This window comes from Polypterus senegalus, chromosome 5 (assembly GCF_016835505.1).
Source record: "Polypterus senegalus isolate Bchr_013 chromosome 5, ASM1683550v1, whole genome shotgun sequence".
In the NCBI taxonomy this organism is placed as follows: domain Eukaryota; kingdom Metazoa; phylum Chordata; class Cladistia; order Polypteriformes; family Polypteridae; genus Polypterus; species Polypterus senegalus.
This window is the reverse complement of record NC_053158.1, coordinates 193680225-193696646: the sequence shown is the minus strand read 5'-3', so window position 1 is coordinate 193696646 and position 16422 is coordinate 193680225. Positions and strand designations below refer to the sequence as shown.

Sequence of the window (16422 nt, the reverse complement as noted above, 5' to 3'; positions counted from 1 at the left end):
GAGATGTTTCTTAGCAAAATTGAGACGAACCCTAATGTTCTTTTTGCTTAACAGTGGATTGCGTCTTGGAAATCTGCCATGCAGGCCGTTTTTGCCCAGTCTCTTTCTTATGGTGGAGTCGTGAACACTGACCTTAATTGAGGCAAGTGATGCCTGCAGTTCTTTAGACGTTGTCCTGGGGTCTTTTGTGACCTCTCGGATGAGTCGTCTCTGCGCTCTTGGGGTAATTTTGGTCGGCCGGCCACTCCTGGGAAGGTTCACCACTGTTCCATGTTTTTGCCATTTGTGGATAATGGCTCTCACTGTGGTTCGCTGGAGTCCCAAAGCTTTAGAAATGGCTTTATAACCTTTACCAGACTGATAGATCTCAATTACTTCTGTTCTCATTTGTTCCTGAATTTCTTTGGATCTTGGCATGATGTCTAGCTTTTGAGGTGCTTTTGGTCTACTTCTCTGTGTCAGGCAGCTCCTATTTAAGTGATTTCTTGATTGAAACAGGTGTGGCAGTAATCAGTCCTGAGGGTGGCTACGGAAATTGAACTCAGGTGTGATACACCACAGTTAGGTTCTTTTTTAACAAGGGGGCAATTACTTTTTCACAAAGGGCCATGTAGGTTTGGATTTTTTTTCTCCCTAAATAATAAAAACCATCATTTAAAAACTGCATTTTGTGTTTACTTGTGTTATATTTGACTAATGGTTAAATGTGTTTGATGATCAGAAACATTTTGTGTGACAAACATGCAAAAGAATAAGAAATCAGGAAGGGGGCAAATAGTTTTTCACACCACTGTATGTCTAACAGTTGTTTTATGAATTCAAAATCTTTTTGAAATAGCTTTATAACCATGCTTAAAATGACAAGCTTCCATTGCTTTTGTTCTTCTGTTTCTTAGTTTAAGGCATAATATTGAACTTGTAAGGAAAACAAGCAAAGGTAGTTTTCCTGTCATTGTTTCTCTGCTCCTGCATATCATCAGTTTAATTTGTTTGCTTAGTTAACTGGTTAACATACTGTTATTGACCCACCTGATCCTGCTTTACCTTCATGCAATTAATAAAACTAAAAACAAAAAGTAAGGCAGGTGAAACACAGAAGGTGTTTACTAGCTAGTGGCTGATGGCACATTTTTTAGTTACCTGTCATGAAATTCTGTCACACATGCTAGTGTTTTATTTACATTAAAGAGCTCTGGACTATGACTCGAATTATTCCTCACTTCAAACCAAAAGTCATGCCATTATGCCTAGCCTAGTAAACATTGTGTTCATATATCTGTATCTCATAACATTTCAGCTTCCAGTGAGGACTGCAGAGCCTGTAACAGTATGTTTACTGTTCAAATGTTTGTACGTCTCATGCTATATGAGATCAGACCTACACATTTTGCAGCTGACAATCTCTTTTTAATCTGTGTTCAGAATAAAATGCTCCCAAACAATGGAATCCTTGAATCTTTTTTTTTTTTTATAAAGGATATTGTTTTTGGTGTAATATTCGGTTAGGTGTCCCTAATTATGCTGTACTTAACATGTACATTATGTGTATAATTACAGAGTAATTGGGTGTTAATTACCTTGTACTTACTGTGTTACACAGTGTAATGCTATAATTAAGTACTCAATTGCAATTGTTATTCCACAATAAATATTCATATGTACTTATAAAAATTGTAGTTTAACAATTACATTTGAGTATTGTAGCATTACAGTGTATTACACAGTAAGTACAAGTTAATAACACCTAATTACTCTCTACTTATACAATTAATTACATGGTGAGCACAGCATATTTGGGACACATTATCTGAAGTGATACCAGTTTTTCCTTAAGTTATTTCATACAATAAACATCAAAACTATTATTTATTTATTTATTTTATTTTTTTTAATTTTATTACAATCCATACATAGCAATCAAGTTTTTACAAAAAAAAAAAAAAAGAATAATGTTAAGAACAGATCGATCCCCACCCCTGAGAGAGAGAGAGCAAGCCAAACGGCATAAAATTTAAGGCTTGTAAACATACCTTAATTAATAAATTCTCTGTGCTTTATAAGCTTATTTTAAAATATTACTGATTAGAACATCAAAACTATTCTGATCTTTCATGGATATTTTGAGAAATCTTTCTTGGTTCTAATGAAGTGAAAATTGCTGGCTAGGGTTAGGCAGTTTATCAAATTTTAATTTCAGTGTTTTTGAAAAATCAATATACAAAAGCTAATATAATACTCAGTATGTTTGATTTTCAACAACTTGTTTAAAAGAGTTGAATAAAATGTGCAAAGACTGCTGCTTTGACAGTGTGTGATTGTTTGATTCTGACCATATTACCTGGTAGTGATGAGTGCAAGGTTTGTTTTTTTTTTTTGTTTTTAAAAAAGGGTCAGAAGAGGAAGAGTTTAGAACAGGTGGTATTGACTCTACTCTTTGGAAATGGTTTGGTTTAAGTTGGTATGAAAGTGCAAACAGTAAAACATAGGCAGTATTCCCAGTCAAAAAACAGGGCCCTGCTGAACAAAATTCCAAAAAATATATTTGATTGCTTTTGAGCCTCTGAGTGGACCAGCAACAGGTGTAAGGAGACTAAGTTAGACTGTACTAACTTACCGTTTTGCCAAAAACACTTTTGTCTATTTAATTTGTTCCCTAAAAATACTTGCTGTCCTAGCAAAAACAATACATTCCCATGCCGTAAATGCTCTTCTGTTTATTTTTTGTGGTCTTCACTCAGTACTGAAACATTACAATTGGGAATAAAAACAATAGCCTTCAGAGTTTTCTTTTTTTGTGAATTATTCAATGCTCATTTATCATTTATGGGCTAAACATTACTGACCATTATATTTTTGTTTTGATTTGTGTATTTTTTTGTTTAGTAAGTGACTTGAGCTTCCTAATTACAATAGTTGTGAATTATTCAATGTGTTGCATGTTTATTTTGCATTAACATTTGTAACTACTTTTTCCTGGTTATCATTGAGTCCATTAGGGTCTGTTTTTGCAATAGTGATACAGTACTTTTTTGATTATAATTTAGTAATTGGGTAATGCAATATTACCACCCTCTGTGTCCATTGGGATTGAATGTAAAGTTCAGTTGGTACTTGCAGCAGTTCTGTTCCCACCCTAAGACCACCTGCCTCTTCAGATTTTTCCTTGGTGCCAGCCCTGTAAAGTGCCTATCAGTACTGTAGAGAAAGATTTAATGTTAGGTGCAAAGTACAACTTGCTTGGCCTCAAATGCAGTTCTTTAATATTCTGATGATTTTATTTTATTATAGAAAGTGAAACTGTCAGACCCGAAATGCCACTTGTATGCAGATGCATTCGTTGAAACCATTAAAAATATGTCAATTATAATGTCTCTAATATGTATGTATTAGGATCTATAATTGGGACGTTAATGAATCGAGAGCTTTGTCTTTGCTTGTATAAAAAGGTCAAGAGAGCTCGAGTAATGTTTAATGAGATGATATTGACTGGCAGGCAGAGATACTAGGAAAACTGGCCATGTATTGAATACAGTACCTCCGGTGAAAACTCGGCGGGGTTGTTTGGGGAAAGTAGTGGAGATTTAAAACAAAAATGGTTGGAAAGTAATGTTCTAGGGGCTTTTTTTCTTTGAGGTACAGCTAATCATGAAATTGTTACTTTGTGAAAAATTTTTCCTTCTCTAATATTTCATGGTTTATATTGTGAGAAAATAAGCTGTGCATTAGTCTCTGTTTGGACAACCTATATATATATATAGATATAGATATAGATATATTTATAGATATAGATATAGATAGATAGATAGAGATAGATATATAGATAGATATATAGATAGATATATATAGATATATAGATAGATATAATATATATGATGACACATGTCTATATAGAGGTGATCTTCAGTCTTTTAAAGTGTTTTTTAGAACAATTTGAAAAATACTAATTATTGCACTTCCAGATTTGTCATAGTATTAAAGTCCATTATCAACCAGCCCTTCCTTTGACAGAGAGCTCCATTAGTTGGATTCTGTTCTTGCTAGGTAAGCTTAAAATCTGATTTATAATTAATACAGTGGTGTATATTGGAGTCTAAGCAAGAACATGCTAACATGATCATGAAAAAGTAGAAAGTGCATATATTATAGCACTGTTGAACATTGTGTAGATTTTGGGAAAAAAACGGTGATTTGTCAAATGTGTAGTAGAGTCAATACTCCATTGGTTTTGCCATTTCATCCATCACTTAATATACTTAATTTGATTCAAGGTTGCAAGAGCCTAGAGTGTAACACTAGACAGAATTGTAGCACAGTGTCTTTACATGTTTCATAAGTTTGTTTGATTTTTACAGGTATCTTGTAAAGACCATAGAGTAGGCCACAATGATTTTGTGCAGCAGCATTGATATTTAGTAATCGGTGGAGAGTTGCACAGTTAACAATGTAAAACAGTTTCAAGTACCTCACAAGAAGCATATTTCAGTTTCCTTGAAGGCTAGATGAAAGGTAGAACTCGTAACAAAGTGACAACTGATTGACAACATGTAGTTTACGGAAGCTGTATATATTAAAAACGGCAACAAGCAGCACTTTGGTTTGTCTGCCGTGTTTCCATGCATCTTTTTAGCAGGGGAAGTATACATTGTAAGTGTTTTAATTTATTTAGTTTCATTGCTTTTTCATTATTATTCTTACCTAATTTAATGTTTTTCTTGTAACCCTTTCTTTGACATTATGTAAATCACTTAGAACTACATCCTGTATATATCTATGAATGTTTTAAAAATGCATTTTGAAAATTAGCTTGTTAATGATCTCATTGATAGAATTCTATACTTGGTTCAGAAGTACTCATGTAGCACCCAGAATTTTTAACCTATGTTCGTGTCCAGTTTTTCAAATGAAAACATAATTTTTAATATTCATGACTATAAAAGATACCCCTCCCTTTTTTTTGCCTTAATCTTTATTAAACAGGCTAAAACTTGGCCGATAAGCTTTCAGCAAGACTAAAATCACACACTCTTAGAAAGTAATTCATTAAACTTACAGTTGTTTCTTTCAAAGTATATTTTGGTCTGAATTTTAAGCCCTTTATTTAACCTTGCACTTGGTATATCAAAGTGTAATAAATGCTAAAGATTAGCATATACATATACATTGAGGACAGAATCTTTGTAAGGGCAGGGCAGACATCATGCTTGAACTGAGGGTGTTATTAATTGTTTCACATTGTACATATAATATTTGAGACATTTGTTTTTCCAGTATAGCTGCACTAATTGATCTCTTGCTCTTTGTAGATTTTCTTTTAGATGTTTTTTTTGCCTTGTATTTTTGTTTGTGTTACATTCAGGGTACATTTTGTATCTGATTAGAATGTTGCCAGTAGTTACAATAGCCACACAGGAGGCCCGTTGTCTTTTTTAAATTTTTTTTTTTTCCATTTTCAGTATGTTGATAAAATTCTTTCCACTGCTTAGACATGCCAGATAGGTCTGGGACAATGGTCAGTGTCTTTGTCCATCATTGATTGGCAGCCACTTCATCAATGTAAATAAAAATCATTGATGGACTCCAAACGTTTGCAGACATTTTCTGAAAGCATCAAACTGCATTTGTCATCAGCTAATAGTAAAGCTGTCAAGCATGTAAGATGTTTTCGCACTCAGTCAGTTTGCTTTGTTCTGAGTCAGGGGGTGATTCGCTGCTTTGTTTCAATTTCTGGTTAGTTCAAGAAGGTTTCATGCTACAAACTTTCACGCAAACTAAACGTATCTGTAATACTCTGTGGCCACGTCATGATCTTCTTACATTGGGCCATTTAAAATAAGCAATTGTACAAATAAAAAGCCAGCTCTGCTGAGGTCAGGTGCTTCAGGTTTGTGAAGGTACATATAGCAGTTAAATTTCTTTTACATGTTTGATCTATGTTTACCATCCAGTAGCCATGAACGTATCCTCAATTTAGTTCATCTCGGATCACATGTACTGCCTTAATTCTTGTATACAATTGTTAATAATGTTCATTTTGGATTGCTTGATTAACTTTTACTACATATGTCAAAGTTAGTGTGTACATTGGGAGAACACCTCATCTCATTGTGAGCCTCACTTCCAAAGTGTAAGATTAGAAGCAGTTAGCCTAAGCAACAACATTTTATTTATTTATATATATATATATATATATATATATATATATATATATATATATATATATATATATATATATATATATATATATATATATATATATAGCGCACATTTTCATACAAAAAATGTAGCTCAAAGTGCTTTACATAATGAAGAATAGAAAAGTAAAAGAATTTAAAATAAGTCAACATTAATTAACATAGAATAAGAGTAGGGTCCGATGGCCAGGGAGGACAGAAAAAACAAAACAAAAAAAATCTCCAGACAGCTGGAGAAAAAAATAAAATCTGTAGGAATTCCAGACCATGAGACCGCCCAGTCTCCTCTGGGCATTCTACTTAACATAAATGAAACAGTCCTGCATTTAGGGTCCTCACGGAAGGACTCGATGATGACGGTCATGCAGACTTCTGGCTTTTAGTCCATCAATGTTGGAGCATCATAATGCTTTGAGTAGATGATGGTGGCGCAGGCCACCACCATAAAGAAACCGGAAGAAGAAACAGAAGAGAGAGTAGGGGTCAGTACGGATTTTAGAGCCACCATGAATAGTTATGAAGAATTGAACATACAGAATATCAGGATTAAGTTAAAGTGAAGTTATAGAAAGGCCATGTTAAAGTAATGTGTTTTCAGCAGTGTTTTAAAGTGCTCTACTGTATTAGCCTGGCGATTTCCTATTGGCAGCCTCTTCCAGATTTAGGTGCACAACAGCAGAAGGCTGCCTCACCACTTTTAAGTTTTGCTTTTGAAATTCTAAAGAGACACTCATTTGAGGATCTAATGCATGTCCAAGCAAGGTGCTTGGCTTGCTGTGATTGACTGGTAATTGAGCACTTTGTGTTTTATGATAATTGTTTTACTTTTGTGCCTATGTGTGTTTTTATTTGTACCTTTTTATTGTTTTTAATGCTTCATGATAACCCTTGATTCATTATGCTATAAACGAGATTCTGTATTACCGGCATCAGAAACCTGGCGTAACTACCACAGCATGCACATTGTTTCATGTAGTCAAATCCAGTTCCATGTCGGGTTACATTCATACCTCATGAGGACTATTCCATGGTTCACTTGGTACTGCACCGTGAATATCTTTTCCAAAGTGTCTCGATAAGATTGTTTTGGTTCACACAAGGATATTATTGGCATGTCATGTCCACTGCTACCTAAACGAAGCAGACTTTTGTGGAAACTGTGTCAGATCTCAAAAAAGGGTTCCAAATGAACTAGTTGTTAACACCTGTATTCATAGCAGAAAAGAGTATGAATTAAACTTCCACCATGTATACGCAATATGTGATGCATGAGCATAGCAGCAAATTATTTGTAAAGCCCCTCCAGACACACCCGCACAAAGCACGCAGGCAATGGTGTTGTATATTATCAATGTTTTAAAATGATGCTGTGACGATGTGAACTTTTATGACATTGCACAGCCCCATTGCGCAGCTCCCCGTCTTACCCTTAAGTTATGTAGATGTTTCAATGAAACCAGAAGTATGACTGAGGTTCTCTAATGTGGTCATTACAAACGAAAGCTGTGGGGATTCTTTAACATATGGCATCATGTTAAACCATTTGTCCACCTCTTCACCCTTCAGTTTTGTGAATGTTTCAGTGAAACAATAGTCTTAACATTATAGAGCATCACAAACTTGGTGCAGTGCAATAATTTAACAAATGGTCTTTCTGATGTCATTCTCTTATTAGTCTACTTTATTGACATGTCAGGGGGATGGCCACCTTTTCCTAACCCAAGGTCACAGAGGAGGGTTAATCACTTTAAGGGTATTAGCACCATTTATCCTTTTAGCAGTTACTGTTTCATCTGTAGTTGCAGGAAAACATCTGGTATGCTATCAGTCTGGTGAGCAAATTAGGTAAATAATAACTTGCTATGCAGGTCTTACTGAGTACATGTGATATCCTTACTGTGAACTGTCCAACAGTCAGAGTTTTATTTATTTTTTTATTTATTTCTTTTCCCTTAAAGAAGGTAGAGTACTACTATTGTGTGAAGTTTACCTAAATAATGTTTTAAAATCAATCCAAATATAGTTCTGTTTGTAATGGCATTTTACTCTGACCACTGGGAGTTAATGTGTCTCTACTATAATGGAATTTTATCGCATTGGAATATTAGCTCTTGAAACATTAGCATGATTCAGTTAAACGTAGAATTGGCTATATACTGTGCTAAGCAGGTGGTGCTTTGAGGCATTTGAAAAATGCAATGCATTGTCATCAGTTGCAGTAATTTTTGTTAATCTTTACTGTGGTAATGAATTTAGAGATTGCCATTAAATTTTTGGTCGTATCAGAAACTTCTTTAGAGTTTATGTAAAAGTAGTTATCTTTGCTAAAGTGTTTGTGAAAAGTTGTAGATTTTTGGAGTGTTTTTTGTTTCCCTGTATGATCTACTGTTAGGTTTGAAGACTTAAGATCCTTTTCCTTTTGATACTTCATTCAGAGAGCAACGGCAGAAAGAAGGTACTACTAAGGTGGCAGTCAACATTTTCCCCAAAGATAGAGATTACAGAAGAGAAGCCATTCAGGCAACTGCCGCTAGTGGGTTTTCCAGTGGAAGTAAGTACAAGATTTGAAATTCCCAACATGTTTACAAAATATATTTATGTAATATTTAAGTTGTTTGTATTTTGGCAAGGTTTACATATATTAGGAATATTGGATATATTAAGTATCAAATTACAGTGTTAATTTACATGAGACTCTTAACCAGCATAATATTAAATCTTTCTAACTTCAATGTTTGTGGTTTCCCCTCCATTGCAACCTCTCTTTGTATATCATTTAAAGTGGAAGAGAAGCATTCCAGTGAGGTCGGTAATGCACATCCTCAGAATATTTTGTCTCAGACAAGCAGACACAATGACAGAGACTACAGATTGCCGAGAGCAGAGACTCAGAGCAGTTCTGCCTCATCACAGCACCCCAGCAAGCCAGTGGTTCATCCTGCTGCTGTCACCCCAAGCACTCTTCCTTCTAGTCCTTTTACTCTCCAGCCTGGTCATCAGCCAAAGAAGTCTTTTGCTGCAAATGGAGCTGCTACTTTGTCGAAACTACCCACACCTACATCCTCCACCCCTGTACAGAAAGCAGAAAGGAAAGGTATGTATAATGTGCACTATGTTCCCAAAGTACATCATTTGAAGTTTGCAGGAGATGGAATGGTGCAATGAATCAATAATGATACTATTGTTGGGCACCATTTATAAATATCCTAGATAATCCTATTTTGAATAGCACCTTTTGTCATTTGTGGCATCAAATCTGGAAAACATACTTCCATGGTAGTCCTGGTGTCTAGCAATGGCTTATTTAACAGTTGGGTTTATTTCGATATTTTACTTTTCAGTTTTTGGTACTGTATTTTTAGTGGTCATGTAAAGCACCTTTTTTTTTTTTTGTTGGTGTATGCTGTTTAAAAAGCTAAATACCATGATGATTAAGTGTGTGGTGTCAAAGGTGCTTTGTATTACAAAGATTGTTGAGTTATTTTATTTCTTTTGGAAAAATTTGTCCAGCAGAAAGTACTTGCTGTCTGTTGTCCTACCATTACTACAAAATCACAAGCACTTAGTATGTGGATTAGTGTCATTGAAATGATAATGAAAATCCAAAATCAAGACAACTAACCTAACACTGTTTGAAGCCTTTTTTCAGGGAAGGATTTTTAATGTTCTCATATATACTGTGGACTTTTATTGCAAGACTTCCCACTTTGAACGTACATTTTTCAGTCCACTTTCCTGATGAGGGTGGCACTGGCAAAAATGCTAAACTTAACCGTTCAGGTCACCTTAACCTATGTAACGGTTTTCTATTTCTACCTGGGATTTGGTACTTGCTGGTCAGCCAAAGGGTATAATCACAATCTCACTAGCATTTCCTGAGTTAGGACCTGTATTAGAATATAAAGGTCTTTAGGTTTATGGCACAGTATGTTTAGTTAAAGATGCTATAGACAGACAGAAATAACTTTTTGTCCCCAGGGGAAATTTAATTGATTCTCTTTTGAAGTGGCCCTATGCATAGTTAAACCACTTTTAAATTTTCATTTGAATTAGTGAATTGGGAAAATAATGTGAAAAAAATACTTAAATGCTAAAGAAAAGTAGTTTTTTTATATTAAAAAAAGTAATGAGCAGTATTATGATAATTAAAAATGAATAATCACATACTTATATTTTAGGAAAAGACATTATCATGAAAAAAGATCAATGAAATTTAAAGGTTGAACTCTACATTAAAGCATTAAACATGATGATGAAGATTTCCAAAACTGGTGTAGAACTCAAAATATATTAAGACACAAAGTCAATGTACAGCGCCTTAAGTTGACTGTTAGATTATAAAAGTGATTTTCTGGAAAAACTGAACCTAAAAAGGGCTTGAAGGGGACACAAAAGTTACACATACAGGCAGTCCCCGGGTTATGTACAAGATAGGGACTGTAGGTTTGTACTGAAGTTGAATTTGTATGTAAGTCGGAACAGGTACATTATTTTAATAAATGCTATTGTTGACCGACTGTAACCAAGTGCTCTGCCAATGAATGATGGAGTTTCACCTCTCTCTGACCTTTGTATTATTTCTACTTTATTTTCAATGGTGATGGTTTTTCTCTTCTTTACTGTATCACCAGCACTTGTATCAGATTTGTGTTTCAGAGACATTCTTGAAGGGTGAAGACAAAAGGTTAAGATGAGCTCTTCTGCACAGCACTGTACACGCTATCACAGCAGGAAGGCACCCATCGTCAACACATCTGATGTATAGGATGGTCTAGATCTAATTATGCAATTTTCATTACGCTATAACTTACTCAGGTTATTACATAGAAAATCACCTGAAAAATCCCAGACCATCGAGAAGTGTGTGAACTGATGACATGAAGAATTGTCTTTGCATCGAACTGGAATCGTCCCTGCATTAATCAAAGTCATCCAGACGATCTGGATCTGCATAATTAGATCTGGGCCACCCTGTACTGACAAGAGACAACTTCCTGCTATGTGCGTACAAGTACAGGCAGGCTTGCTATTGAGAATGAATGGGGGCAGCGAAGGGCGGCTCATCACCAGCCCACATCACAGTTCCCTCCATTACAGCGTACATAACACCACCACCACCTGCAGCATATGTAACACCACCGCCCCCCCGTTCAACATGCAGCCATCCGAGGCACACTACAATGCTACCCCTGCCGCCCCGTTTAACCTCAGTGGCCTCCGTTCAGCCACAACCGGGGCGCTGCTTGCAGCATTACCAGCTGCCCACCTAGAATGAACGGTGCAGCAGTGTGTGGTGGGCGGGCAGTGAAACCGCTTGTCGCCGGGAACCACCCAAGGGACACTACACTACACTGCGCGAGCAGCGAAATCACCCCCCTCCAGCCTCCGTCCCCAGACCGAAGGTGATAGAGCGGCAGTTACTGAGTCGCATGCATCACAGATGCAGCCCTGTTCGTATGTCGGATGTCCATAATCTGGGGACTACCTGTATGTACAATTAAAGGGTATATATTGCAAATAGATTTTGAAAGTAATGTTCCAGGACACAAACAAATTTGTAATTCAAACAACACTGAAAAGCAAAAGTTTTAACTAAAGAGTAAATAAAAAAGAAAAAAAAATTGAAGGGACCGGAAATCAAAAGATGTGTTCTGATTGTATATCTGCAAGAAGAAAGCTGGTGGCTTTAAATAGAGCAGCAAAACTATTAAAATGCTGATGTTTCAAGTGAGAAATCTCTTCATCATGGCAATACTGACATGAGAAAATGAAATTAAAAAAAAAAAAAGTTTGCTACACATCATTGTATTAAACTACAGAAGTACCTAACAATAGTGAAACTGGACTGGGAAATGTTTACTGCACATGGTAAATTAGCTCTTTTTTCTCTTGGAAGAAAAATTAATAGCTTGAGATATACAGTGGTGTGAAAAATTATTTGCCCCCTTCCAGATTTCTTATTCTTTTGCATGTTTGTCACACAAAATGTTTCTGATCATCAAACACATTTAACCATTAGTCAAATATAACACAAGTAAACTCAAAATGCAGTTTTTAAATGATGGTTTTTATTATTTAGGGAGAAAAAAAATCCAAACCTACATGGCCCTGTGTGAAAAAGTAATTGCCCCCTTGTTAAAAAAGAACCTAACTGTGGTGTATCACACCTGAGTTCAATTTCCGTAGCCACACCTGTTTCAATCAAGAAATCACTTCAATAGGAGCTGCCTGACACAGAGAAGTAGACCAAAAGCACCTCAAAAGCTAGACATCATGCCAAGATCCAAAGAAATTCAGGAACAAATGAGAACAGAAGTAATTGAGATCTATCAGTCTGGTAAAGGTTATAAAGCCATTTCTAAAGCTTTGGGACTCCAGCGAACCACAGTGAGAGCCATTATCCACAAATGGCAAAAACATGGAACAGTGGTGAACCTTCCCAGGAGTGGCCGGCCGACCAAAATTACCCCAAGAGCGCAGAGACGACTCATCCGAGAGGTCACAAAGACCCCAGGACAACGTCTAAAGAACTGCAGGCCTCACTTGCCTCAATTAAGGTCAGTGTTCACGACTCCACCATAAGAAAGAGACTGGGCAAAAACGGCCTGCATGGCAGATTTCCAAGACGCAATCCACTGTTAAGCAAAAGAACATTAGGGTTCGTCTCAATTTTGCTAAGAAACATCTCAATGATTGCCAAGACTTTTGGGAAAATACCTTGTGGACTGATGAGACAAAAGTTGAACTTTTGGAAGGCAAATGTCCGTTACATCTGGCGTAAAAGGAACACAGCATTTCAGAAAAAGAACATCATACCAACAATAAAATATGGTGGTGGTAGTGTGATGGTCTGGGGTTGTTTTGCTGCTTCAGGACCTGGAAGGCTTGCTGTGATAGATGGAACCATGAATTCTACTGTCTACCAAAAATCCGGAAGGAGAATGTCCGGCCATCTGTTCGTCAACTCAAGCTGAAGCAATCTTGGGTGCTGCAACAGGACAATGACCCAAAACACACCAGCAAATCCACCTCTGAATGGCTGAAGAAAAACAAAATGAAGACTTTGGAGTGGCCTAGTCAAAGTCCTGACCTGAATCCAATTGAGATGCTATGGCATGACCTTAAAAAGGAGGTTCATGCTAGAAAACCCTCAAATAAAGCTGAATTACAACAATTCTGCAAAGATGATTGGGCCAAAATTCCTCCAGAGCGCTGTAAAAGACTCATTGCAAGTTATCGCAAACGCTTGATTGCAGTTATTGCTGCTAAGGGTGGCCCAACCAGTTATTACGTTCAGGGGGCAATTACTTTTTCACACAGGGCCATGTAGGTTTGGATTTTTTTTCTTCCTAAATAATAAAAACCATCATTTAAAAACTGCATTTTGTGTTTACTTGTGTTATATTTGACTAATGGTTAAATGTGTTTGATGATCAGAAACATTTTGTGTGACAAACATGCAAAAGAATAAGAAATCAGGAAGGGGGCAAATAGTTTTTCACACCACTGTATAAGACATAGGATTTTCATTAGAACCAGTATCTTATACAATGGAGAAAGCTATTAGGAAAGACAATGATTTGTACCGAGTTATAAAAAAAAAACTCTTAGAAATTATACTTAAGTCACATTACTTAGTCAGAATCTTTCTTACTCTGAATTATGAAGTGTTTCAGTTTAAAATACTTAGGTAAAGAAAAAAACTGCATTCAAAAAATTCTTGAATACCAAATGTACAAGTGTATTTTATAATAATCAGAAGGTGCCTCTGTGGAGAAAAAGGTTTTTGAATTGACAAAAGAACTCCTAACCAAACAGTTATAGGTAGAGAAGCTGGTCTTCTGGTCAAAAAGTCATTCCTGTGAGTCTTTAGATTTCTATGTGTGCTCTGATTATTTTGAAAGCAATTATTGAACAATATTTAAGCTGAAAAGCATGGAATTGGATAGCACATTTGTCGATTATGCAACACAAGTGATGTGACTTTTTTTTTCTTTTTCCATGGACATTATTTGTTGTTGTACAGTACTGGTCACTATTGACTTCTATTCAAATTATTTTTTTTCGGTTGAGTGTTCCTTTAAAAACGCCTAAATTGAATTTCAGTCTCAATGAATAGTATATGTTCCAATGTATTACTATGATAGTGAATAGTATTGCTGTTTAACAAAACCCTTCTGAGTTTAAACAAGTGTTAGCATCTGTATGAAAATTAGAATCACCCATCAGTCCTATCTGATCATAATTTACAGGATGGCTAGATAAAAAGTAATCTCTGATTGTGGCCCAAGTCTTTTATAAATGCATCCTATAGTTATGGTAGGTTCACTTTTAATAATATAAAAGGATATGAAAAAATCTAAATTTTTTCAGTCAATGTTCACTTGATCGTATAAAGAATGTAGATTAATTCGGGATTGCTTGAGTGAAAAGAATAGTGTGAGATTCGTTTAACTAGGTAATATAAAGCAGACAGAGATCAATCAGTGTACTTCTAGGTCTAGCTATGTTGCATATTTTTTAGGTATTTGTTATTTTTGGTTTTGTTATTTAAATCAAACTTTGAAATGCCCCTCTGATGAGATTGTGGATTGCAACTACTGAAGAATAATAGGTGAGAAACAGTCTGATATATAAGATCACATGGCTGGAAAAATTGACAAGAGCCTGTTTGTGTAACAGAGCATAAAACTTGGTGTGCATCTAAGGGGTATAAAAGTTGCTCAGATATCATCTAAATGCAAATGTGAAGGCAGTGGCACATCACATTCCCTTCTTAATTGGTCATTGATGTATATATCCCCTTATTATATAAAAAAAAATCTTGGGACGAGACGTGACTTTTTCAGAGTGATACTCTCAAGTTCTGCGAGACGAGACTTTGTGCTATGAGATTTAACCACACCCGGGGCCGGAAATAAATGACAATGAGTAGATGACAAAGTAAAATGTCGTAAAGAATTCAAAAACATTGGCGCGATACACATGTAGAGCAGGTTAGAGATAATGGAAGTATGAAAATTCGAAAGTCTCAACAAATGATAGTAAAGATCGCATTAGCACAAACAAACAGAAGTTGTTACTCAGTGATAACGGAACAGCGAAAAGAGATTGAATATATTGATTAGATTTAAACATTAAGTCGGAGGCTTGTAGATCATCTAATTTGTGTTGTCATCAGGGAAAAGTAATGTTTTTTTCCCAATGAAGAGGCGTATCCGCTAGAATTAAAAGATTTGTTTTTTGGTGAAGGTGAAATCTACATCCACAAGCAGCAGAAACGTGAAGTGGCTGGCGCGTAGGTCTGGACGGGAGGTTGGCAAAGGCAGAAAAGAGAAATTTAGTAAGAAGTCTCCTAAACTGGATATACAAACAAAATGTGTGTCAAATCGGTATGATATTTATCTTTTCAAATTGTTGTGATAATTCTTCTTCTCCTTAAGTTTACTAATGTATTAATATTCCACCCTGAGAATTTTATTTTAATAAGATATTTTGTGCATTAAATTAGATTGGGAGTGTATATTGATTCCTTCTGTTAAAGGAACCAGAGTTGCCACTTTTCATGTGTTTAAAAGCAAAAAATTCATGGTAAAGACATTAATATCATAATCATGTTTTGATTTTTGTTTGTTTGGGTGCATTTATTGTCTGCTTTTGGATGTATCTTAATTGCAGGATTTGTTTACTGCGTGCCCTGTCATGGTACTGCCGTTGGTGTATGGAAAGCACACTAGTAGAAATCCGAATGTACTGTATTTCTGTTACAGTAAACTTCACCTTTGCCTAGAATAAGAACATACTTGTTAACGGCTTAATAATTATAAATCTTGTATATGAATAACTGTGTTGAGGCCTTCTTTATCTTAACTTTATACTCATCAAAGTACTCTTAGTGTAAGGTCCATTGCATTCAATTCCTACCATTAAAGTATGTGTTTGTTTCATATTGCCATACTTCTGAATTTTACTAGACAAGAAGAAGCAGGGAATGTTCATAAAATAATAGTTTTTGTTTTACAACAGGTGAATAGCCAAGCCAGCTCTTTCTTGCAATTTCCCGATTCCCAATAACAGAAAAGCTTGCACGTGTTGGTGAAGCTCCCTTCAAAAATCTATTTATCTTCAAAATAAAAATAGTCAATAGCAGACAAACTGGTTGATAAAAAGATACATGCTAGACAGCTGTGCAAGTACACATTTAAGTGTGTACATACATTCTTGAAGAGTG

General features: G+C 35.7%; 1 protein-coding gene across 2 annotated transcripts in view; it reads left to right on the top strand.

Annotated features, from left to right (window-relative positions):
- The window catches only part of waca (WW domain containing adaptor with coiled-coil a), a 138337-nt gene that overhangs the window by 88156 nt on the left and 33759 nt on the right, over positions 1-16422 (top strand). For both annotated transcript variants that reach the window (XM_039753881.1, XM_039753880.1), the window contains exons 6-7: positions 8627-8742; positions 8974-9285. In XM_039753881.1, the coding sequence (XP_039609815.1) occupies positions 8627-8742; positions 8974-9285 (428 nt within the window). The remainder of the gene's footprint in view (positions 1-8626; positions 8743-8973; positions 9286-16422) is intronic.